Source organism: Dromiciops gliroides, chromosome 3, assembly GCF_019393635.1.
Source record: "Dromiciops gliroides isolate mDroGli1 chromosome 3, mDroGli1.pri, whole genome shotgun sequence".
Taxonomy (NCBI): Eukaryota; Metazoa; Chordata; class Mammalia; order Microbiotheria; family Microbiotheriidae; genus Dromiciops; species Dromiciops gliroides.
Genome location: NC_057863.1, coordinates 258,227,292 through 258,253,349, shown reverse-complemented (window position 1 = coordinate 258,253,349; position 26,058 = coordinate 258,227,292). Strand labels below are relative to the sequence as shown.

General features: G+C 34.0%; 1 protein-coding gene across 1 annotated transcript in view; it reads right to left on the bottom strand.

The window, feature by feature from the left end:
• Positions 1-26,058, bottom strand: part of DSCAM (DS cell adhesion molecule) — a 715,945-nt gene that overhangs the window by 8,101 nt on the left and 681,786 nt on the right. The window contains exons 28-32 of the mRNA XM_043997664.1: positions 18,152-18,182; positions 10,492-10,604; positions 8,589-8,738; positions 7,049-7,246; positions 4,530-4,832 (exon numbers count right to left, since the gene is read on the bottom strand). Coding sequence (XP_043853599.1) covers positions 4,530-4,832; positions 7,049-7,246; positions 8,589-8,738; positions 10,492-10,604; positions 18,152-18,182 — 795 coding nt within the window. The remainder of the gene's footprint in view (positions 1-4,529; positions 4,833-7,048; positions 7,247-8,588; positions 8,739-10,491; positions 10,605-18,151; positions 18,183-26,058) is intronic.

Here is a 26,058-nt window from a genome sequence, read left to right as displayed (position 1 = left end):
CAATACAAAAAAATGTAAAATACCTTATTGGAAAAACAGCTGACCTGAAATAGGTTTACGAGAGATAATTTAAAATTTAAAAATTATTGGACTACCTGAAAGCCATGGTCAAAAAAAGAGCCTGGACAGTATCTTTCAAGAACTTATCAAGGAAAACTGCCCTGATATTCTAGAACTGGAGGGTCAAATAGTAATGGAAAGAATTAACTGATCACCTCCTGAAAGAGATCCCAAAATGAAAACTCTAAGGAATATTGTAGCCAAATTCTAAAATTATCAGGTGAAGGAGAAAATATTGCAAGCAGCCAGAAATAAACAATTCAAATATCAAGGAGTCACAGTCAGGTTTACACAGGACTTAACATTTTCTATATTAAAGAAGCTTGGAATATGACATTCTAGAAGGCAAAGGAGCTTGGATTATAACCAATAATCAACTGCCCTACAAAGTTGAACATCATCTTTCAGGGAAAAGGATGGACATTCAATGAAATAGGGGACTTTCTAACTTTCTTGATGAAAAAGCCATAGCTGAACAGAAAATTTGATCTTTAAATACAAGATTCAAGAAAATCATAAAAAGGTAAACAGGAAAGAAAAAAAATCCATGTTATTCAATAAGGTTAAACTGTTTATATCCCTGCTTGGGAAAATGATACTTCTAACTCTTGATAACTATATCTCTATTAGGGAAGTTAGAAGGAGTATACATAAAAAGAGGGTATGGGTATAAGTTGACTTTGATGTGATGGTATAAAAAATTAAGGGATTGTAAAAATTATTGTACTCAGAGAAGAGGAAAGGGGGAGACAGAATAGGATAAATTACATGACATGAAGAGGTACAAAAAACCCCATTATAATAGAAGGAAATAAGGGAGGGAATAAGCATTGTTTAAATCAATTCCCTCTTTAGATATAGAAATATATCTTATTCAATAGCAAAGTAGGCAGGGAAAGGGAGAAGAAAACGGAAGTAGAGCTTATAAAAGGAAAGGCAGAATAAGGGAGGTGGTGGTAAGAAGCAAAACACTGCTGAGGGACAGCTGTGAAAGGAGAGAGAAAAGTATGAATAGAGGGGAAAATAGGATGGAGGGAAATGCACAATTAGTAATAATAACTGTGGATGTGAATGGAATAAACTTTCCCATAAAGTGGAAGTGGATAGCAGAGTAGATTAAAAACCAGAATCCTACAATATTTTGTTTACAAAAAAACTTTGAAGCAGAGAAATACACACAGAGTAAAAGTAAAAGGTTGGAGCAGAATCTATTATGTTTCAAGTGAAGTAAAAAAAAAAAAAAGCAGGGGCAACAATCATGATCTCAGACAAGGCAAAATAAAAAACAGACCTAATGAAAAGAGATAAGGAAGGAAACTACAAATTGCTAAAAGGTACCATAGTCAATGAAGTAATATTAATACTAAATATGTATGCACCAAGTGGTATAGCATCCAAATTCTTAGAGGAGAAATTAAGTGAGTTACAGAAAGAAATAGACAGCAAAACTATATTAGTGGGGGACCTCAACTTTCTCCTCTCAGAACTAGATAAATCTAACCACAAAATAAACAAGAAAGAAATTAAAGAAATGAATAGAGTTTAAGAAAGTGAAATGGGGATAGAAAACTGAATGGGGAGAGAAAGGAATATACCCTTCTACAAGCAGTACATGGCATCTACACAAAAACTGACCATGCATTAGGACATAAAAACCTTACAATCAAACGCATCCTTTTCAGATCATGATGCAATAAAATTATATGTAATAAAGGGCCATGGAAAGATAGATTAAAAATTAATTTGAAACAAAACAATCTAATCCTAAAGAATGAATGGATCAAAAAAAAATTATAGAAACAATCAATAATTTCATCAAAGAGAATGTGTGAGTGAGATTTTCCCCACCCCTTAGTTATAAGAGATTTAATTATGATAAATTAAAGTTAAAAGTGATTTAATTATGATAATGATCAGTATATTAACTGAAAATTGTGATTTATTATTTTTAGATATTTAATTTTAATTGTATTAGTAGATTAAGTCTCTCTTCTTACTACTTAATAATGTCGGATGATACTTTCCAATGTCAAGCATTAAGTAATGTCACAAGATACAATAGTTAGCAATACTATATTTTATTCTTGACTCAAGGGGGTCATGCAGCTCACTAAGTGATATACTTGATTAGAAGGGGTCATGCAGCAGAATTATGACCCTGTTGCCACAAGAAGGATTGTATGAGTATTGGAAAATGCTGACATTTGTCACTTAGGCAGTTTCGATATTTCCTAAGAAGATACTTTAATTTTAGATACTTTTAATTAGTATTGTACAGAAGCATTCAAGCTCTGGAGAGGTATAAAAACCCATGGATTTTGTAACTCAGTGTCTTTCAGGTCCAACCCCTGACTGACTGGCTTTATTGTGCGACTAAACTCTCTCAATAAACCTCTTTGCTTCAGCCTAGAGATTTTGTTGTTTCTGTTCCTCCGTTGGACTTAGAAATTTTCCTGACAAATGATAATAATGAGACAACATGCCAAAATTTATGGGATACAACTAAAGTAGTATTTAGGGGACTTGTAATTTTTCAGTTCTTTCAGGGTGGTGTCATCTAAGGAGACATGTATTTACTATTTTTCTGGCTTGTGTTCTGGTCTGTGAGTGATCACAAACACTCTTTTCTGCCCTGGAACTGTGCTGAGGATCCTCACTCCATTGTAGCCATGGACTGCCTCCCAGGACTGTGACCTAGATTTAGATATGGGCAAAGCAACAGAGAGCTGTCCCCGGTGCCACCAAAACCCCTGTGATCCCCTTTTTAAATTTTTTTTAGTGAGGCAATTGGGGTTTAAGTGATTTTCTCAGGATCACACAGCTAGTAAGTGTTAAGTGTCTGAGGCCGGATTTGAACTCAGGTCCTCCTGACTCCAGGGCCAGTGCTCTATCCACTGTGCCACCTAGCTGCCCCATTCTCCTTCTGATCATTTGTGATCTGAGAGCTCCAGAAGCTGCTGCTACTTATCTGGTCACCTCCAAGGCCTGCTCCTGGTTTGGCTGAGGTTTGGTTTATGCTGGCATGGCCTGCACTGGACTGTGTTTCACTTTTACCTAGTCCCACAGACCTTTCCTGCCAACCTTCTAAGTTTGGCTAGAAAATTATTTCACCCCAACCTTTTGTGGGTTCTGCTGCTCCAAGAATTGTTTTATGACATTATTTAAAGGTGTTCCTGAGGGTTTTGGGGAGATCTCAGACAAGTTTCTGTTTTTTTTCTCTGCCATCTTGACTCTACCCTGCTCAATATTCTCATTGTAGAAAAAGAAATTAAACAAGTCATCAATGAATCACTTCCATCTGGGAAAATGTGTCTTGTGTGCGTGTGATATCTTTTTGTAAATTCTTTGTATACTTTGGAAATCAAATCATTAAAAGTGATATTTGATGTTAACATTTTCTCCATTCTAATATCTCTCTTTTCCTCTCATTAAAAAGTTTTTTAATTTTGTGAATGAACAATTTCTATTTTCTCTTTTATGGTATTTTCTATATCTTCTTTAGTTAGGAATTCTTCTTTGGGTAATAGTCATAAAAAACTTGTTTATAGTTTGCAATTCTTCCTTTGAGAACTGTTTATTCATATAAGGCCTTTGTATTTTATTATATACATACAATATATATGTATTCACACAGTACACACATGCACATATACTCACATTATCTGTTAGCTATTTATATAACTTGAATAGCAAATACCCATCCCTTCTCTTTTGTCTACAAGTGAATTAATATTTTCTACACATAATAATTTCTTCATTTTGGAATTTTTGTTATTATTTCCTTTTCTTTTTTTGCTTTTAGTTATTAAATTGTTCCTCTCTTTTCCCCTCTTCATTTAATCAAATACAATATTTCTCTTTCCCTGCCTTCTACTAGTTTTGTTAATTAGTGTGCCTTTTTTCTTAAAAAAATCTTTTCTTTCAGGGCACCTAGGTGACACAGTGGATGAAGCACCGGCCCTGGATTCAGGAGGTCCTGAGTTCAAATCTGGCCTCAGACATTTGACACTTGCTAGCTGTGTGACCTTAGGCAAGTCACGTAACCATCATTGCGCTCCCCCCCCCAATCTTTTCTTTCATTCATTCTCTTCATTATTTATTTTTTCCCTTTGGACTTTTATTCTTTGATCCATGACTCAAATAATATAGCTTATTTAGCTATACTTTAATGTCTGTATTCCTCATGGAACTAAAATTTTTGAGGTATTTATTTTTTGTTTTCTCTTCTAAAAACATTCCTGTTATTGCCTTGTAGATCTTGATTTCTTTCTCTCTTTTTTTTATGGTTTTATGCCTGACTCTTAGAAATACTAGTTCCTGCAGGTGGTAGGATATTGTTCCCAGTAGGAATTTTTCTATAATTCTAATTGACCTATGCTTTTCTCTTGAACATTTTTTCCTATTTTCCTATTTTCTTAAGGAGAGAAAAATCAAGGTTCCCCCAAGAATGGCTGAGTATATTTTCTTACCTGGCCGATGTGCCTTTGGAACTGCCATATTCATTACTCGTCCTCCATCCTGAGGTTTAGGGGGGGATGCAGTAAACCTGCAGATCCCTGATTCTGAAGGGGTGCTGGAGGTCAGACTGTCTGTGTACTCATTAGTCCCTGCCGTTAACTGTTCTGAAGATGTGTCTGATATGAAGCACTCTGTAATAGTGAACTTTGCATGTCTTAGTTGTTCTTCCATCTTGGCATGTTCATAGGCTCTTGCTAGTTCTTCATAGGTAGAGGAGGCACTTTCTGTAGAGACCATGCTACTTCTTGCTCGATCTAGGCAAAACATAACAAAACTTGTGGTGATCTGGTATTACAGATAGCGTATTAATCTTGTATAGAAATGTAGATTCAGGGCAGCTAGGTGGTGCAGTGGATAGAGCACTGGCCCTGGAGTCAGGAGGACCTGAGTTCAAATCCAGCCTCAGACACTTAACACTTACTAGCTGTGTGACCCCGGGCAAGTCACTTAACCCCAATTGCCTCACCAAAAAAAAAAAAAAAAAGAAAAAGAAAAGAAAGAAATGTAGATTCATGAGTTAAAGGAAACATGGAAATAACCTCTGATGCTTTTCATAGCAGGCTTAGTGAATTAATGAATAATTTTATTCATCTTGTGAGAAATAATTATTAATGCTTGATATCTTGGGGGACCTAGTAATCTCCCCTTCTTTCTTAGTCCTTTCTCCTCCCCCACTCCAAGGTCTAGTTAGCTCATCTGGGTCAAACCCAAACCAAGCTTACAAGAATCTTGAGTGGACACAGATAGTTTTACCTAGATATCTGAAGGACTGATGAGATTAAACCACACCTACATGGAAAACTATTTTGGGTGAGGGGTCTACATTCCTTTTCTGATGTCAAGAGTTGAGTAACCTGAGTCATATATCCTCAGACTTCATTTTAACATAACCCACCTCCAATCATGTCAACCAATTAGATTTGAATGATGTTAACTAACTAAATTTGATTGTTTTATGATAGACCTCCTACAGCTGGAAGGGTATGTGAACTGAGATCCCACTACCAGGTAGAGTCTTTGGTCTAAGAGAGATGGGCAATAGACCTCCTTTTATTAATATCCTGCCAGCCTATTAATAAAGTGATTAAATTACTCAGAAACTATGTCTCATATTTTTAATTGTCACAACCTAATGAATATTTCAATAAAGTCTAATTCTTCAATGGCTAGAGGATTTTAGGCTAAAAATTTCCCCAAATAAATGATTGATGACTCCATTAACACCTACCTTTTAATTTTAAAAATCCAAATTGGATGCCTCATCATGGCATGGAAGTAATTGGGGGTTCTTAGAGACTGACAACAAAACTAAACTTTGGCAGGGTCAGTGACAGATTATACCTATATTTCAGAAGACTGGCCTAGCGAAATTTGGAGAGACATCAGTAGGATAGCTACAACATAATGAATTTTTTTTCTTTCCTTTTTTTTTTTTTTTTTGGTGAGGCAATTGGGGTTAAGTGAATTGCCTAGGGTCACACAGCTAGTAAGTGTTAAGTGTCTGAGCCTGGATTTGAATTCAGGTCCCGCTGACTCCAGGGCCGGTGCTCAAACCACCGTGCCACTTAGCTGCCCCCTTTATTTTTAAATAAAAGAATTTCTGATCCTTTATTGAATCTATATTTTTTCCTCTTTTTTTCTTTTTCAGGGCAATGAGGGTTAAATGACTTGTCCAGGGTCACACAGCTAGTGTCAAGTGTCTGAAGCTGGATTTAAACTCAGGTCTTTCTGAATCCAGGACTGGTGCTTTATCGACTGTGCCACCTAGTTGCCCCCAGTGGTAATCTTTTTTAAAAAAATTGATCACTTTCTTTGATTTATAATGCTACTGTCCTCTCTCCTTAAACTGGAAACTTCCTTGTGAAAAATATTTAAGCAAAATAGACAAAATAAATGTATCTTTATTCCACATTCAAAATCCTTCACTTTTCTTCTGAGAAGAACATGTTATTTTTCCTTCTTGGTTCCTATGGGTAGTTTTAATTTTATTTTATATTTCCAGAGAAAAGAACTTTAAAAAGGGGGAGGAGGAAGAGTGACCATTCTTGTACTTTTTTTTTTTTTTTGGTGAGGCCACTGGGATTAAGTGACTTGCCCAGAGTCACATAGCTAGTGTCAAGTGTCTGAGGCCAGATTTGAACTCAGGTCCTCCTGAATCCAGGGCTGGTGCTCTATCCACTGTGCCACCTAGCTGCCCCATTCTTGTACTTCTGACAAAGCTATATGGCCCCCATGGTTTTTCTTGATTGGTCTATTTTGTGGTGGTTGTTCAGCCCTGACTACAAGGTTAAAGAATTGTAGTGGTCATAAATAGGCTAGAAATTCTTTGGAACTTTCAGGGTTCACTTTGAGGTGATATGGTGAAAAATAGGAGTAGTTTATGGATCCAACATAATGATTTTAGTTTGGTTGCAATGATACTGCTGAGGCCACTGAAAGTCAGAGAGCAGCAGAGTGATGCTATTCATACCTGTATCTTGTGAAGGACTGACACTGTAACTATCACTTTCTTTGTCCACTGATCCTGTGACTCTTGGAGTTGGTAACCTCCAGTCTGTAGTGAGAGTGTGTGCTGAGATGGTGGGATGGGGCCTATTGAGTGTCCATTGACTGGCATATCTGTTCCGAGCTGTTGGTCCACCTTTTGCATTCCTCCTTGTTGTGGGATCTGTAAAGAGCAAAACATAAAAATCTGTCTTTGCTACATGATGAAGAATCAGCCAAGTAAGATTACTGTTGGCAGGACTGAACTGAATTAATTACTCTTAGTCTTTATCTAAATTATACTTACCATTTGAGGCTCCACTTGCCCTACTTTCTCTATAAAACCTTTCCCAACTGTTTGAGTTCAGCGTGGTTTCTGAATTCAGATAGCACTAATTTTTTGCCCTGTTGTTGGTCACATAAATGTCTTTGAGACATTCAATTCAATGAGCATTTATTAAGTACCTATTATGTACAAGGGTACAAAACTAGGCAAAGAGGACACAAAGTAAAAAATGACTTCCCATATTCTGAAAGAAAATCTAATCTATTTAGTGGAATCCATGCTACATAGGTGGATGTGACTAAATAATAAAATAGTAAAATAGTTGAATAGCAAAATAATAAAGTGATAAAATTGCAAAATCATTGAGTAGTAAAATAGTAAAATAGTAAAACAGCATGACTGATGCTTTTGGACTTGCTCATAAATTGGCATAAATTGAAGCTGAGGTGCACAGAATTGCCAGCCTCACGCTCTCTTCAAGAGTCATTGGAAGTGCCAAGATAAAAGTCAAGACAACTAGTGATGGCTCTGGGTATGATAGCTGACTTTGGTGTCTTTGTCATTTGACTAAGCTTTAAGTGTTCCATTGCGCCTGCTTCTGCCATCTTCATGACCTGTAGAAATAATATGTTGATATCTGCTTATTCCACAGGAGGAGTCTTCACATTCTTGGGGTAGACATTCCTCAACTCACTAAAAGGTTTGAGGCTCATTGGTATCCTCAGCCTGGTTTGAATAGTTTGCCTAGAGGGCCTTACCAAGGTATAACCTCTGCCAATGCTAAAGCTTCTTGGAGCCACAAGTGAGAGCTGGGTGGCACGTAGACACCAAACGTGAATGAGCATCCCTGAAATGAGTTCAATTGCCTTCAAACCAGAGGTATTAGTCATCCCTGAACACCCCACCTTTGATAAATAATTATACACACATATGCAGGTGTTTATTTGTGTTTATGTATAATATATCAACAATTCACTCACCTTGGAATTTCCTGTATTAATGTATTCCTCCATACAGACATATGTATATATATATTATGTATAATGTATATATATAAACATATACATATATATGTACCATACACATGGTTTAAGGAAAATCTTATTAAACCTATTATTTCCATGAAAATAAGATATAAATATTTATTTCATTCTTTTCATATGAAGGAAAAATATTTACAATGTCTTCTGCAGTAATAATATTTTATCCACATTGGTATTGTGTTTTATTTAGTACTTACTAGTTCCTGGTCGGGCATCAGAAACATCCACTAATGGCCCAGTGGCCTGAGACACAGACTGATAATGGACTGTGTGAGTCACTGTCAGCGATTTCTGCTTGGATGCCTCACCAAAGTCAGCATCAGTTAATAGGACTGTTGATCTGTCATCTATAAAACAACATTTAAAATGTTTATGCTTTACATATCCATGGCTTTATTCCTCTGTAGCCCAATGTTAACATTTGGGCAAATATGAGAAATTAAATAAGCCTTGTTTCTTTTTTTGAAGTATGTTTTTATTATGCTATAATGAAAAAGCTCAGCAATAACAACATAACCATCAATAAATTTCTGTCAATTTTTCTAAAATTATTTTGAAAATGAATAGATGCTATCACTTTAGGGCTGGCTGTAAGTAGTAGGATTAAGTGAAATTTCAAGTTATTCTTTTCCCTTTGAGATTTATTTCTTTTTGATTAAGTAAGCATTGGGGTTTTTTGTCCCCTGTTCTAGATGCCCATTTAATGTAGTCATGAATTTATCTACCTCTATCTCTATCTCTATCCCTACCTATATCTATCTATATATCAGTGATTATCCAGATACCATCAATTAATTTGATATTGGGAATATATTAAGAGAGGTATGGCTTCAAGAAATAAGGAAGTTCCAACTTCATATTCTGCCTTCATAGAAAGTGGTAAGGTGTGTTCAGTGGAATGTAACCAAGATGGCCCATGTCATCTCAAATTTGGTTGAAGGAATTGAAAGTATTTATCCTGGATAAGAGAAAACTCAAGGTAGGCATGATTGATGTTTTAGGGAATTTTAAGGGCTATCATGAGGAAGAGGAATCAGACTTTATCTGTTTGACCTTAGAGGGCAGAGCCAAGGGCAATGGATGGACAGTGAAAAAAAGGTAAATTTTGGCTGATGCCCAGAAAAACATTATGTATAGGATTTAAGTGTAAAAATATCTGTCAATTGAATTATTACTTAGTCATGGTAGAAATATTTAGCAAATATTACATGCCATACTGGAAGTTTAAGTAGTTACATTTTAAGTTTTGACTCAGGGCAATAAAAACAAATCAGAGGAAATTTCATTTCAAAGATGAGTCGGAACAAAACAAAAATTAGGACTTTTCTTGAAATGAGCAAGCTTATAAAAAGTCCCTAGTAAGGTAAGGTATGTTGGGAAATGTGTTAATCCCTTCAGACCACCATAGAACTATTTAAAAATGATGGGCTAGACTCGATCAACATTTCTCTAAACTGTCAACATGACAATTAACCAAGCTTGTTAGGTTAGTCATGATGATAAACAATTTTATTCCTGATCTATCCCCAGATCTTCTGAAGCAGAAAACCAGGATGATGTGAGGTTTCTGAAATTTCTCATGGTAAAGTCAAGTATAGGAGCATAGAATCTTTGTGCCATCCTCCCATTCCATTGGGACTTTCAAGAGGCATCAAGGGAAAAAGAACAGAAGTACCATAAATTCATTTATAGCTACATTAAGGTTATTCCAAAAGAGCTCCAATGGTAAGTATTCCTATTTATCATAAAATGAAGTTCAAGAAAGACAGGTTCTTCTGAACCTGTGATTTTCAGACTCTAGGATGATAGGAAGTTTACAGTCTCTTTCTAAGTCAGTAGTGGCTCTCTAGAAATCATCTCAATGTACGATTATGCTAAGAGTGAACTATAAGGTCTCTGGTAGAGAGATGTATTAAAACCAGTTTTATTCTTTTTTTGGTAAACTTTCTACTTGTCAATTTCCCTCTTTCATGCTACAACCTCAGATTATTTTATGATAGTATTTAAATTTAAATATTCTCCCCTATCCTGAAGTAGGCACTGAATGAATATAATATTTATTTCTTTTAAAGTTTAATAACAATTATACTGATACTTTACCAATGGTCTCCATAGTGTCTCTCTCTTCAATTAGAAGCTGTGCACGTGGAATATCAATATGCATTCTCAGGGTCTGTTGTTTGTTCAAAGTATCTGAGGTTCTGGTATTCTTACTAGAAATGAAATTGGAGATATACATTAAAAACAACGAAACAGCTTAATATTATCTATTATATAGCACAGTGCCTGACATATAGAAGGGGTTTAATAAATGCTTATTGACTGATTGGCTTGATGCACATACATATTCATTTCATGCTGATGACCAAGGGGTTAGAAAATAAAAATTATGCTATGGTAATCTATCTAAAAACCTTGAAGTGATTCTAGTTATTATTTTTCCTAATTCAGGAAAATATTTTTTGGTAATTTAATTGGGATGGCATTGAACATATAAATTAATAGTCAAAAGGTTTTCTGCATCGGTTGATATAATCATATAATCAATTATGTTAATAGTTTTCCTTACTATCTCTGCATTCCTGGTATAAATCCCACTTGGTCATAATGCAGAATATTAATAAATATATTGTTGCAATCTTTTAGCTAATATTTTATTTAGGATTTTTGCATCCATATTCCTTAAAAAAATTTGTCTAGGGGTAGCTAGGTGGCACAATGGATAAAGCACCGGCCCTGGATTCAGGAGGACCTGAGTTCAAATCCAGCCTCAGACACTTGACACTTACTAGCTGTGTGACCCTGGGCAGCAAGTCACTTAACCCTCATTACCCTGCAAAAAAACCCCTCCAAAAACAAACAAACAACAACAACGACAACAACAACAACAAGAAGTTTATTTAAATATTCTGTTTTTTCTTTTGCTAACCCAGACAATTTATATTTTTGTAAATATTCTTCCTTTTCACTTAAATTGTTAAACTTATTGGTATATAATAGGTCAAAATAACTCCTTATAATTACTTTAATTTCATCTTTGTTACTGGTATAGTCATCCTTTTTATTTTTAGTACAAATGGTTTGCTTTTTTCTCTTTTTAAAAAATCAAACCAACAGTTTATTTCTTTTTATAAAACCAGCTTCTAGTTTTATTTATTATTATTATTAATTCAGTGGGCTTTTATACTCAATTTTTATCTAACCTTTAATTTTTAGGATGTACAATTTATTATTTAATTGGGGATTTTTAGTTTGTTCCTTTTCTAGAGTCTTAATGAAGATTAAAGCATAATTTTTTCACTTAAAAAAACCTGCTCATCCAATTTATTGATCTGATTTTATTGATGTAAACATCTAGAGATAAAAAGTTTCCTCTGATTACTGCTTTTGCTATATTCCATAGGTTTTGATATGTTGTATCATTATTGTCATTCTGTTTAATAAAAACGCTGATTGATTTGTTCTTTAACCCACTCATTCTTTAAGATTAAGTGGTTTAATCTAATTAATTTTTAATCTATTTTTCTGTGGTCCTTTATTAAATATAATTTTTATTGCATTGTAATCTAAAAAGTGTACTTTTAATATTTGCTTTTCTGCTTTTAGCTGTAAAATTTTTACATGCTTATATATGTTCAATCTTTGTAAAGGTATCATCAACCACTGAGAAAAAGGTATATTACTGTTTTATTTCCATTCAATTCTTTCCTGGTATCTATCAAACCTACCTTATCTAACATTCTATTCATCTTCTTGACTTCTTTATTTGTTGATTAAATTTATCTAGTTCTGAGAGGGGAAGATTAAAGTCCCCCACTCTTATAGTACTACTATCTATCTTTACCTGTAATTTATTTAACTTTTCTTTTAAAATTTAGATTCTATAGTATTTTGGTGTATATAGGTTCAGTAATGATATTGCTTCATTGTCTATGGTACCTCTTATCAAAATGTAGTTACACTCTTTATCTCTTTTAATTAAATCTATTTTAACCTTAACTTTGTCTGAAGTCATTATTATTACTTTTGCCTTTTTTTTTGCATCAGGTGATGCATAATAAATTCTACTCCAACCCTCCATTTTAACTCTGTATGTATCTCTCATTCTTAAATGTGTTTCTTATAAACAACATATTTTTGGATTCTTACTTTTAATCCATTCTGCTATCCATTAGCATTTTATGACTGACATCATTCCATCTACATTTTTTTTAGAGCAATAAACACTTTTATTTATAGTTTTGGGTTCCAATTTTTATCTTTCTTTCCCTCCGTCCCCTAACCCCTTCCTAAGGCAGTAAGCATCCATTCACATTTTAAGTTATAATTATGATTTGTGAATTTCTTTCCATTCTATTTTTAATCACTATTGTCCTTTTTGCAGCCTCTCTTTTTACTCTATCCTGATTACCTTATCCTCTCCAGTTACCCTCCTATTCCTTATTCTACCCACCTCTGGAAAGGTCCCTCCCTTATTTTCTCCTCCCACCTTCTTAAATATTAATCTACAAATCCTTCTAAAAGTCCCTCCATTAATCTATCCTCTTGTCCTCTTATTTCTTTAAAGTTTAGAAGATTTTTATGCCCTTTTGGAAATATATGTTATTCTCTCTTTAACCCAATCCTATGAGAATAGGTTCCAGCACTACTAGCCATTCACCCCTATCTGATTAATTTTTATGGCCCCTTTATATAAGATAATTGTTCCTTTTTACCTTTTCCTATCCAATTTTGCCTTTTAGAATCACCCCATTATATTCAACTCAGTCCCAATCATTCTTTCAAACTACCCTAGTAAGGATGACAGTCTTAAGAATACTGATGACATTTTCATATGTAAGAGTTTAAGAGTTTGACCTTAATGAGTCCCTAATTAGTCTTTAAAGTTGTCCTTATATTTCTTCTAGATGTTATATATTAAACTTTCCAGTGAGTTCATGTCTTGTCACAAAAAATACCTTCTATGGTTAGTTTCCCTGTCAAAAGTCTCTCCTCACTCCATTCTGTCATCCACTCAGAAAGAAAAGTGATTTTAAAAAGTAGCAGCTTTAGTTGTATTTTATTTCATTGGTACAACATAGCACACAATATGAACCAGTGTTGACTTGAAAAATTTCCCCACTCACTTACTTATAGATTCATAAAGAATATACTGAGTCAAATGATTTTCCTATAGTCTAAGTCTGACCAAGTTACGCCTCTTTTCAATAAACTACAATAGTTCCCTATTACTTCCAGGATCAAATATAAAAGTCTCTGTCTTTAAAAAACCCTTCATAACCTATCTTCCCCTATTTTTCTATTATTCTTACCTTACTCCCTTCCATGTACTATGATCCAAGTGACACCACTGTCCTTGTTGATTACTTGAATGAACAACTCTGCATTTATACTGGCTCTCCCCTATGCCTGGAATTTTCTCCCTCTTTTCCTCCACCTCTTGAATTCCCTGGATTATGCTGTCTACCAATTAATCAAGCAACCAAACATTTAGCATGTAGTAAGCACATATGTGTTAGGTTCCATGATACAAAGAACAAGGTGCCATAGCCTCTGTTCTCAATAAAGGTTACTCTAATGTTTTTTAAAAGGGCAACTCACCAAGAAATTAGATAACTTTTCAAAGCATGAATTTTTATTGATAACTTTTAAAATATCACTTTCACTTCTGAATATATCCTTACACCCCTACAACACATCAAAAAAGCCTTGTATGAAATGAAATAGAAAATGAACTTACACATCTATTGAAGTGATAAAAATGATTTCCCATTCTTCAAAAAAGGGGAAGGAGGTGCATTATTATCTCCTTTTTTGGAACCAATAAATTTATATTTTAAGAGACATATAAAATTGGAAGTAAGGACAGATAAAGAGAATAACTACAAAAAGATGGCATAGTATGGTGAAAACAGTATCTATATTTCAGATTTAAATTTCAGAATGAATTAAGAGATAGTGAAGAAACATGAGGATAATTAAAGTTGTTTTTCTTTGAAGGATTTTTTTTGGGGGGGAAGAGGGTTATAGTACTCTAATTAGGAAAAGAGAAGTATTAAAATATTTAGGGTAAGAAGTAAATGCAACTAAAACAAAATGGGAGAAAAAAGTAGAATTGATAAACTTTTTAATTTGCCTCTATTTTCTCTGCTAAGATTGGACAAAAAGACCAATACAATAAAAGTTATAGGGAGCTGATGTTGAAGAGGAATGTAATGAGAGGACCTCTTTGCCTTTTATAAGTTTAAGTCATCAAGAGCAGATGAACTACAATCTATGACAAAGTTTTCTAACCTGTGAAGCATCTACCTCTAGTAGGTGAGCAGAGGGATGAAGCCTTGAGGGGATAAAAAAGAAGAATACAATAACTAAAGTTGGATATGTTTTCGATCAAAAATGTGGAAAAAATCTCAGCTCTTATTAAGAAAAAAATGTCTATCAAGAGAACAGGAACAAGTAACCATATATCATAGTTCTAAATATCCTTATATGTAAAGAGAGACATCATGTTTTATATGACATTAACGAATACAAAAATGGGAAAAGCAATCAGATTGGACAAATCAATTCAGAAGAGACCTGAACTGGAGGAAAATTGAAGGCATTGATTGATTGATATTCAAAGTTTTGAAAGAGATATTTTAAGAACTATTGGGGGGCAGTTAGGTGGCACAGTGGATGAAACACTGGCCCTGGATTCAGGAGGACCTGAGTTCAAATCTGGCCTCAGATACTTGACACTTACTAGTAGTGTGACCCTAGGCAAGTCACTTAACCCTCATTGCCTTGAAAGAGAAAAAAAAAGAATTATTGGACCACCTGAAAGCCATGATCAAAAAAAAAAAAGAGCCTGGACATCATCTATCAAGAAATTATCAAGGAACATTGCCCTGATATTCTAGAACCAGAGAGCAAAACAGAAATTAAAAACTATCCACTGATAACCTCCTGAAAGAGATCCCTAAATGAAACCTTCCAGGAATTTTACAGCCAAATTCCAGAGCTCCCAGGTGAAGGAGAAAATATTGTAAACAGCCAGAAAGAAACAATTCAAATATTGTGGAGTCAGAGTCAGAATAACACAAGACTCATCAGTTTAAAGGATCAGAAGGCTTGGAATATGATATTCTGTAAGCAAAGGAGCTAGGATTACAACCAAGTATCACCTTCCTGGAAAAACTGAGTATAATACTTTAGGGGGAAAATGAACATTCAATGAAATAGTGGATTTCCAAGCATTCCTGTTGAAAATACCAGAGCTGAATAGAAAATGTGACTTTTATACACAAGACTCAAAAGAAGCAATAAAGGTAAATAGGAAAGAGAAATCATTCAATAAGGTGAAACTGTTTACATGCCTACATGGGTAAATGATATTTGTAACTCCTAAAAACTTTCTCATTATTATTAGGGCAATTAGAAGGACTATACATATACAGCACAGTGAGTTGAATATGATGGGATGATTATCTAAAAAAAAATTAAGGGCTGAGAAAGAAGAATGCACTGGGAGAAGGGGAAAGGGAGAGGCAAGATGGAATAAATTATCTGACATAAAAGAGATCCAGAAGTGATTTTACAGTGGAGGGGAAGATGAGGGGGAGGGGAGGAGGAGAACTCATGAACCTTACTCTTATTCTCATCAGCATTGGCTTAACAAAGGAATAATAGAGTGTACTCTCTGTTGTATGTAGAAATATATATTATCATTTAGGAAAGTAGGGGGATAAGGGGATAAGAGCAAGGGGTGGTGGTGACTAATAGAAGGGATGACAGATTAGGGGAGGTAAAAGTCAGAAGCAAAACACTTTTGAGAATAGAGAGGGTGAAAGGACAGAGAGAAAAATATAAACAAGGGAAAATAAGATGGAAAGAAATACATAATTGGTAATCATTACTCTGAAAAAAATTTACAGCAAGTTTTTCTGTTAGACATAATTTCTCAAATATATAGAAAACAGAGTCAAATTCATAGAAACAAGAGTCATTTATCAATTGACAACTGTTCAAAGGATGTAAACAAACAGTTTTCAAAGTAATCAAAGCCATCTATAGTAATACAAAATGCTCTAAATAACTATTGTTTAGAGAAATGCAAATTAAAACAACTGTAAGCTACCACTACACACCTATAAGATTGGCTGATATGACAGAAAAAGAAAGTGATAAAAGTTGGAAGAGATGAGGGAAAATTAAAACATTAATGTATTGTTGGTGAAGTTGTGTACTGATTTAACCATTTCAGGGGAGCAATATGGAACTGAGCCCAAAGGGCTATAAAATCATGCATACACTTTAACCAAGGATTACCACTATTAGGTCTTTATCTCAAAGATATAAAAAAACAAAAAGGAAAAACAAAAAGGAATAGGTAAAAAATATTTATAGTGGCACTTTTAGTGGTGGCAAAGAATTGGAAATTGAGGGGATGTCCATTGATTGGGAAGTGACTGAACAAGTTGTTGAATATGATTATGAAGGAATACTATTATCTTTTAAGAAATGATGAGCAGGGGGGGCAGCTAGGTGGCACAGTGGATAAAGCACTGGCCCTGGATTCAGGAGGACCTGAGTTCAAATTCAGCCTCAGAAACTTGACACTTTTTAGCTGTGTGACTCTGGGCAAGTCACTTAACCCTCATTGCCCCCCCCCACACACAAAAAAAAAGAAATGATGAGCAGGATGGTCTGAAAAAAAATCTGGAAATAATTACATGAACTGATGCAAAATGAAATGAGCAAAACCAGGAGAACATTGTACACAGTAACAGCAATACTGTATGATGATCTACTGTAAATCACTTAGCTGTTTTCATTGAAAATACAATGATCCAAGACTATTTTGAAGGACTTATGATGAAATGTGTTGTTCATCTCCAGAGAAAGATCTGGTGGAAGCTGAATGCAGATTGAAGAGACTTTTCCTTTACTTTCATTATTTAACTTGTTTGTTTGTTTTTATCGTTTTTTTTTTTTTGGTCTGTGTTTTCTTTCACAGCTTGATTTACATAGAAATATGTTTTTCATGACAACACATGTAAAATAGGTCAAATTTCTTGCTTTCCCAATAAGGTGGGGGAGAGAATTTAGAATTATAATTTTGAAAAAACAATGTAAAAATTGTTTTTACATGTAATTGGGAGCAATTAAAATATTAAACTATTTTATGAGCCCTCACAAAACAAACAAACAAATGAAAAGGTACTCAAGGATGGTTGTCTTAATTACTTCCCACTGATTGCCATGGGGAGAAGCACACCAATGGGAGCTTAAGATAATGGCATTTGAGAATCACTACAACCTCTCAGGGATACCCTTAGAACTCCAAAGGAAGATGTAGCCTTACTGCAGGATTGGACACTTTCTTATGATAGTGGGAGTTGGGATGAGGATCATCAGAGTTTTTATTCACTATATTAAATTAAGAAGTTGGACTAATCCAAATAGGATGAGGGTTTATGAATTAGTAGCTCCACATTTTAGACCCTGCTAAATAGGGTTAGAAAACCAAGCAGGAAGAAAAGTCATGTTAAAAGTATTTTCCTTGAACATTTATTTAGTGTTTTAAACTCACAATGGATCCTCAACAGGGAAATTCAACTAAATATATTTTGTATAGGAAATTATATGACAAATGAAAAATATATAAATCACTCTACATACATTTTTAAAAGATGTCATCATTTAAGACTCAAATTTTCAGAGCAACTTAGAAAATATCATTAAAATTAATACTTTGGATGATGAGTTTTGTTCTTACCTCATAAGCATTTCAGCTAAACTCTTTGCATCTGGGGAACAAAGAAAACATAAATAACAGTTAATGTCAGCAAAAGATAAGTAACTCATTAATATTTTTTCTCTTTAGAATATATATTTTGGGTTAACTAATTTCTATAATTTCTATGATGTACACTAGACAATTAAAAGTTGAATTGTTTCTGTTCAAACGACAGTCAATAACAAAGTAGTTCTATAACCACCTTAGATCTCTCCACAAATGACTATCATATATTTTTTATTAAAAATATTTAAGGAGTAGGAGAACTTCTTAAGAATGTAATGAGTCGGCAGCTAGGTGGTGCAGTGGATAAAGCACTGGCCCTGAATTCAGGAGGACCTGAGTTCAAATCCGGCCTCAGACACTTGACAACTTACTAGTGTGTGACCCTGGGCAAGTCACTTAACGCTCATTGCCCTGCCAAAAAAAAAAAAAAAAGAATGCAATAAAATTTTAATTATAAACTAATCTATTGGTTGATCTGGAAAATTCAATTTTATTTAGCAAAGATTATAACAGAAAAGTTTATCAATATGTAGAAACCTTACATTATCTTTTTTAAAAAAAGTTTATTAATTTTTTTATATCCCCATAACTTCCTCCTATCTCACTCCTCTACCCTTTACCCTTATCAGAGAGTTATCTCATAAAACAAAGTAGTGTTTTTTAAAGAAACAGAAAGAGGGAAAACCAGTTTATATAAACAATACATCAAAATGTCTGAAAATATGTTCAATATGTATTTGTGGATCTTTTGTGGAGTAGGAATTTTTTTCCTTTAGAGCCATGCTTGTTCTTTATAATTCTGTAGTTTATAGTCATTGGGACTACTGTTTTCTTCACTTGGCTTAGTATACTCTAAATTATTACATGAAGATTTTTCCATGCTTCTCTGTATTTATCACATTTATCATTTCTTATAGTAAAACCACATTCCATTACATTCATGTACCATAACTTGCTTAATCACTCCTAATTGATGGGCATCTACTTTGATTCCAATTATTTGTTAACACAAAAAGTGCTGCTACAAATATTTTAGTGCATATGTGGATTTTCTATTTTCTAATAGCCTCCTTAGGGTATAAACTAATAATGGCATCACTAGGGTAAAATTCTGAAATTTCTAGTTCCTTTATTTGCATAATTGCAAATTGCCTTTCAAAATGGTTGTGGTAATTCAGAGACCTACCAACAATGCACTGGTGTGCCCATCTTCCCTCATGTTATTTTTTAATTGGAATCGGGTTCTGCATATTGCTGGAGAGAAAATCTGGTCCTGCTGCTGTGTTCTTGGGACATTGATTGTTGTGTTACTTTCAAGTCTCTGGGACAACTCAGGCTAGAAAAAGACTTGCAAGCTTTCAGTGTTCTCAAAGTGGTCTGATCCAGGGGAAATTTGATCCTTGGTCTGAACTCTATAAATTTCTGATAGGGATTTGTGTCTGAGCAAATGGTCTATGAGATATGGTTTCAGTAAATTATTTCTGGGCTCAGCCATTATCTTTTTTAAAAACATTTTTAAATTTAAAAAATAATAAACATTTTTACTTTTAGTTTTGAGTTTCAATTTTTATGCCTTATTCACTCACTCTCCTCACCCTCCTTGAGGTGGTTAGCAATCAGATATGGGTTATACATGTGCAATTATGTAAAACATGACCATATTAATAATTTTGTACAAGAAAACTTGAATAAAAGAAAAAATGAAAAATAGTATCCTTCAATATGTGTTCAATATGTTTCATCATTTACTCCTTTGGGATTATCTTGGATCATTGTATTGTTGAGAATAAGTTGTCATTCACAGTTCTTCATTAAACAATATCGCTGTCTCTGGTCATAACGTTTTCTTGGTTCTGCTCACTTCACTATATATCAGTTCATACAAGTCTTTCCAGGCCTTTCTGAAATCATCCTGTTTGTCATTTCTTATAGCACAATAGTATTCTATCACTATCATATACCACAGCTTGTTTTGCCATTTCCCCAATTGATGGGCATTCCTTTGATGTCCAATTCTTAGCCACTACAAAAAGAGCTGCTATAAATATTTTTTGTACAAATAGCTCCTTTTCTGTTTTGGGGGATGTCTTTGGGATATAAACCTAGCAGCAGTATTGCTGGATCAAAGGGTATGCACAGTTCTATAGCCCTTTGGGCATAGTTCCAAGTTGTTCTCCAGAACTGTTGGATCTTTTCACTTCTCCATCAATAGTATCCCAGCTTTCCCACATTTCCTCCAAAATCCAATATTTTCCATTTTTGTTATATTTCCCACTCTGATAGGTGGAAGGTGAACCCTCAGAGTTGTTTTAATTTGCATTTCTCTGATCCATAGTGATCTAGAGCATTTTTTCCCATATAATTATAGGTAGCTTTGATTTCTTTGTCTGGAAACTGCCTGCTTATATCCTTTGACCATTTATCAATTGGGAAATGTCTTATATTTTTATAAATTTGACTCAGTTCTCTATATAACTGAGAAATGAGGCCTTTACCAGATATATTTGTTTCAAAAATTCTTTCCTAGTTTTCTACTTCTCTTGTAATAATCTTAGTTACATTAGTTTTGTTTGTGCAAAAGCTTTTCAATTTTATATAATCAAAACTATTTTACATTTAATTTTATTCTCTATATCTTCTTTGGTTATAAATTCTTCCCCTGCCCACAAATCTGACAGATAAACAATTCCATACTCCCTTAATTTGCGTATGGTATCATTCTTTATGTGTAAATCATGTACCCATTTTGACCTTATTTTAGTATATGGTGTGAAATGTTGGTCTGTACCTAGTTTCTGCCACATTGTTTTCCAGTTTTCCCAGAAGTTTTTGTCGAATAATGAGTTTTTGTTCCAAAAGCTTGGATATTTGTTTCAAAATTTCTTTCCCAGTTTTCTGCTTCTCTTACAATCTTGGTTACATTAGTTTCTTTATTTGTACAAAACCTTTTAAATTTTATATAATCAAAATGATCTATTTTACATTTTGTTTTGCTTTCTATATCTTCTTTGGTCCCAAATTCTTCCTCTGCCCATAAATCTGACAGATAATGATTCCATGCTCTATTAATTTGCTTATGGTATCATCTTTTATGTGTAAATTATGTACTCATTTTGACCTTATTTTAATATACAGTATGAGATGTTGGTCTATACCTAATTTCTGCCAAGCTATTTTATAGTTTTCCCAGCATTATATATATATATATATATATTTGCAGGGCAATGAGGGTTAAGGAACTTGCCCAGGGTCATACAGCTAGTAAGTATCAAGTGTCTGAGGCTGGATTTGAACTCAAGTTCTCCTGAAGCCAGGGCCAGTGCTTTATCCACTGCCCCATCTAGCTGCCCCTTTCTCAGCAGTTTTTGTCAAAAAAATGAGTTTTTGTTCCAAAAGTTTGGATCTTTGAGTTTATCATATGCTAGATTGCTATAGTTATTTACTATAGTGTAATTTACCTATTCTATTACACCGATCTACTTCTTTATTTCTTAGCCAGTACATTGTTTTGATAATTACCACTTTATAGTAGTTTTAAATTTGGTACTGCTAGACCACTTTATTTTGTGTTTTTTGTGATTGATTCCCTTGATATCCTTGAGCTTTTGTTTTTCCAGATGAATTTTGTTATTATTTTTTCTAGATTTATAAAATATTTTTGATAGTTTGATTGGTATAGCACTAAATAAGTAAATTAACTTAGGTAGGATTGTCATTTTTATTATATTGGCTGTGCCTACTCATAAGCAATTAATATTTTTCCAGTTGTTTGGATCTGATTTTGTGTGGACTCAACCATTACCAATCAGCTGGAATGCTTTCCTAGGTCAGAGAAAACTGGCCTTCTTGGCTTCCTGTTTTGGTCATTCCTCTGCAGACTTTAGCCTGAGCTAAAATTTGTAACTGAGGGGGCAGCTAGGTGGCGCGGTGGATAAAGCACCGGCCCTGGATTCAGGAGTTCCTGAGTTCAAATCTGGCCTCAGACACTTGACACTTACTAGCTGTGTGACTCTGGGCAAGTCACTTAACCCTCATTGCCCCACAAAAAAAAAAAAAAAAATTTGTGACTGAGACACTATTCTTCTCTTGGGGTTATTGTCTGCTTCTAACCTGGGCGATGAGCGACAAAACTGATAGCACCGGTTTTCAAATCCTACACAAGGTTGTGATGCTCTGGTATGGGGTCTGTGACTTTGTCTTGCCATGGTGCATGGTTCAATCATCTTTTAGTCCCTGTGTACTTTAATATTCTGCATGGTGTGCTTCTTACCAGAATTTATCCCCAGTATCTGCAGACTTATCTATTGCCATATGCTGACCTGGGCTGGAAAAATTACTTGCTATGATATTTTCTTGGATTTCTCAATTAGGAGTTTTCAGGTGTATTTTCTAGATTTGTTTGGTAGAGTTTGGTTTTGTTTGGCGGGAGTTAGGGGGTAGGATGGAGCATGATATACTTCTTCATACTATTCTGTCTCCCTCATAATATTACTTTAGAATGAATTGCAGAATGTGGTGTAGAGTGCTATTATTCCAAGCCTAATTTCTATCTGACTACTTTCTAGTTTTTCCCCAGATTTAAAAAATTAAAAATGGGAAATTCTTTTCTAAATAATTTATCTTTTCTAGTTTATCAAATATTGTTTTATTGGATTCTAGTTTTTCTGATTCTGTCTTGTCTAACTTATTCCATTGATTTGTCTACTTTTAAACCAATGTCAGATGGCTTTGATAACTGCTATTTTATAATATAGTTTGACTTTGAGAAGTGCTATTCCCCTTTGTCCCTACCTATTTTCACCATTTCCTTTGATATTTTACATGTCTTATTTTTCCATATTAATTTCATCATCAATTTCTATGAAGTGTGCCTTTGATAACTTTATTTCATTAAAAGTTTGATGTAACTTTGGTAGTATTGCCATTTTTATTATATTGGCATAGCACATCCATGAATACCAAATATTCTTCCAGCTCTGTAAGTTATTATTTGTATAAGGAACATTTCATAATTGCATCTATAAAAGAATTTTAAGGAGTTTGGTATATTGAACCCAAGATATCTTTTGTATTTTGCACCCATTTAGAATGTAGTTTCCTTATCTATTATAACTTCTTGGATTTTGTGACTATTATAGGAATATCTATTGATTATTTTTTTGTGAGGCAATTGGGGTTAAGTGACTTGCCCAGGGTCACACAGCTAGTAAGTGTTAAGTGTCTGAGGTCAGATTTGAACTCAGGTACTCCTGACTCCAGGGCCAGTGCTCTATCCACTGTGCCACCTAGCTGCCCCATATCTATTGATTTTTAAAGGTTTATTTGAGTAAAAAAACTTTGCTAAATCTATTACCACAATTACAATCTTTGCTAATTCCCTTAGATTTTTAAAGTAAACTAATTTATCTTCAGCAAATAGGGTTACCTTTATCTTTCCTTTACTTCTCTTTATGCCTTTATCATTTTTTTTGTCCTATTGCTATCACTAGCCTTTCCAGTACTTTATGTAATAATAGTGGAGAGAGTAGGTATGATACTTATGCATTTTTTGAGGAAAGTTTCTACTATATTCCCATTGCAAATTATTGTCTTTGATTTTAGATAGGTATGTTTTATGACATTAAGAAAAGCTCCTATAATCAATCAAGAGATAAAGAACTTTATGAAATGCAAAACGATAATGTTGATTACAATAAATTAAAATGTTATTGTTGCACAAACAAAACCAGTGCAACCAAATTTAGAAGGAAAGCAGAAAGTTGGGAAACAATTTTTATAGCCATTATTTCTGATAAAGGCCTCATTTCTAAAATACGTAGTCAACTAAATCAAATTTGTGAGAATACTAATCATTTCCCAATTGAGAAATGGTCAAAGGATAAGAAAAGGAAATGTTCAGATGAAGAAATTAAAGCTATCTACAGTCATATGAAAAAATGTTCTAAATCACCATTGATTAGAGAAAGGCAAATTAAAGCAACTCTGAGGTACCACCTCACATCTATCAGATTGGCTATTATGATAAAAAAGGAAAATGATAAATGTTGGAGAGGATGCCAAAAAATTGGGACATTAATGCACTATTGGTGGAGTTTTGAACTGATTCATCCTTTCTGGAGAACAATTTAGAACTATGCCCAAAGTGCTATAAAACTGTACATACCCTTTGACCGAGCAATACCACTACTAGGTCTAGATTATAGAGATTATAAAAAAGAGAAAAGGGACCCATATGAACAAAAATATTTATAGCAGCTTTTTTTGTGGTGACAAAGAATTGGGGATTGAAGGGATGCCCATCAGTTGGGGAATGGCCGAACAAGTTTTGGTACATGAATGTAATGGAAGACTATTGTGATGTAAGAAATGATGAGCAGGCTGATTTGAGAAAAATCTGGAAAAACTTACATGAGCTGACACTGAGTGAAGTAAGCAGAACCAGGAAAACATTGTACACTGTAACATACAATTATTAACTGTGATAAACTTAGCTCTTCTCAGCAATACAATGATTCAAGACAATGCTAAAAGATTCATGATGGAAAATGCTCTCCACATCCAGAAAAACCACTATGAAGTCTGAATGCAGATTGAAGCATTCTATTTTCACTATTTTGGTTGTTTCATCTTTTTTGTGTTTTTCCCCTTTTGTTCTGATTCTTCTTTCACAATATGACTAATGTGGAGGGCAGCTAGGTGGCACAATGGATAAAGCACTGACTCTGGATTCAGGAGGACCTGAATTCAAATCTGGATGCAGACACTTGACATGTACTAGCTGTGTAACTCTGGGCAAGTTACTAAACCCTCACTCTGCCAAAAACCCCCCACCAAAAACCAAAAACCCAAACCCCAAAACAATATAACTAATGTGGACATGATTGTACATATTGTAACCTATATTAGATTGCTTGTTGTCTTTGGGAGAGCAGAGGGAATTGAAGGAGTGAGAAAAACTTGAAACTCAAAATCTTACTAAAATGAATGTTGAAAAATTAAAAAAAAATAAATACTATTGTTTATTTTTAAAAAAGAAACTTATTCATGGAAAAAGTTCCCTCTATGTCTGGACTTTGTAAGACTTTTACCATAAATAAGTGCTATATTTTTTAAAAAATTAATTAATTAATTAATTTGGAATTTTCCCCCCCACCTTACAAGAAAAAACAAATTGTAACATTAATTTTTATAACTTTGTGTTCCAAATTCTCTTCCTCCCTCTCTACCCCCTTAAGAACTCCAGAAATTTAACCTAAGCTCTATATGTGCAGTTGTGCAAAACATATCAGACAAAAAACCCTTTATAAATAGGAACTTAAAAAAACAACAAAACATATACTTCCATCTATATTCAGATACCATCAGTTCTTTCTCTGTAGATCAATTCAATTTTTTTATAAGTCCTTCAGAGTTGTTTTGGATCATGGCATCACTGAAAATAACTAAGTCATTCACAGCAGATCATTCTATGATATTGCTGTTATTTTGTATATGGCACATTTAACTTTGCTTCAGCTCATGTAAGTCTTTCTAGGTTTCTTTTTCTGATAGCATCCTGCTCATCTTTTTAAAAAAAATAGTAGGCTACATTTATATAGTACTTTAAAGGAATATTTCCTTACAAAACACCCATGAGGTTGATTATTGCAACAACGATAATAGCCAACATCTATATAATACCTTATAGCTGATAAATAATTTTCTTCACAAGAGCCCAGCAAAATAAGTACCATCATCATCCTCATCCTTATCCTCATCTTACATTGTTCTTGCTTATGCTTCAAATTTTTCCCCAGTTACTATTGCTATGTTTCCCGCCATCCTATTCAATGCCCATGATATTCATTCCATTTTCTATTGTCTTTTACCCTATCCCTCCT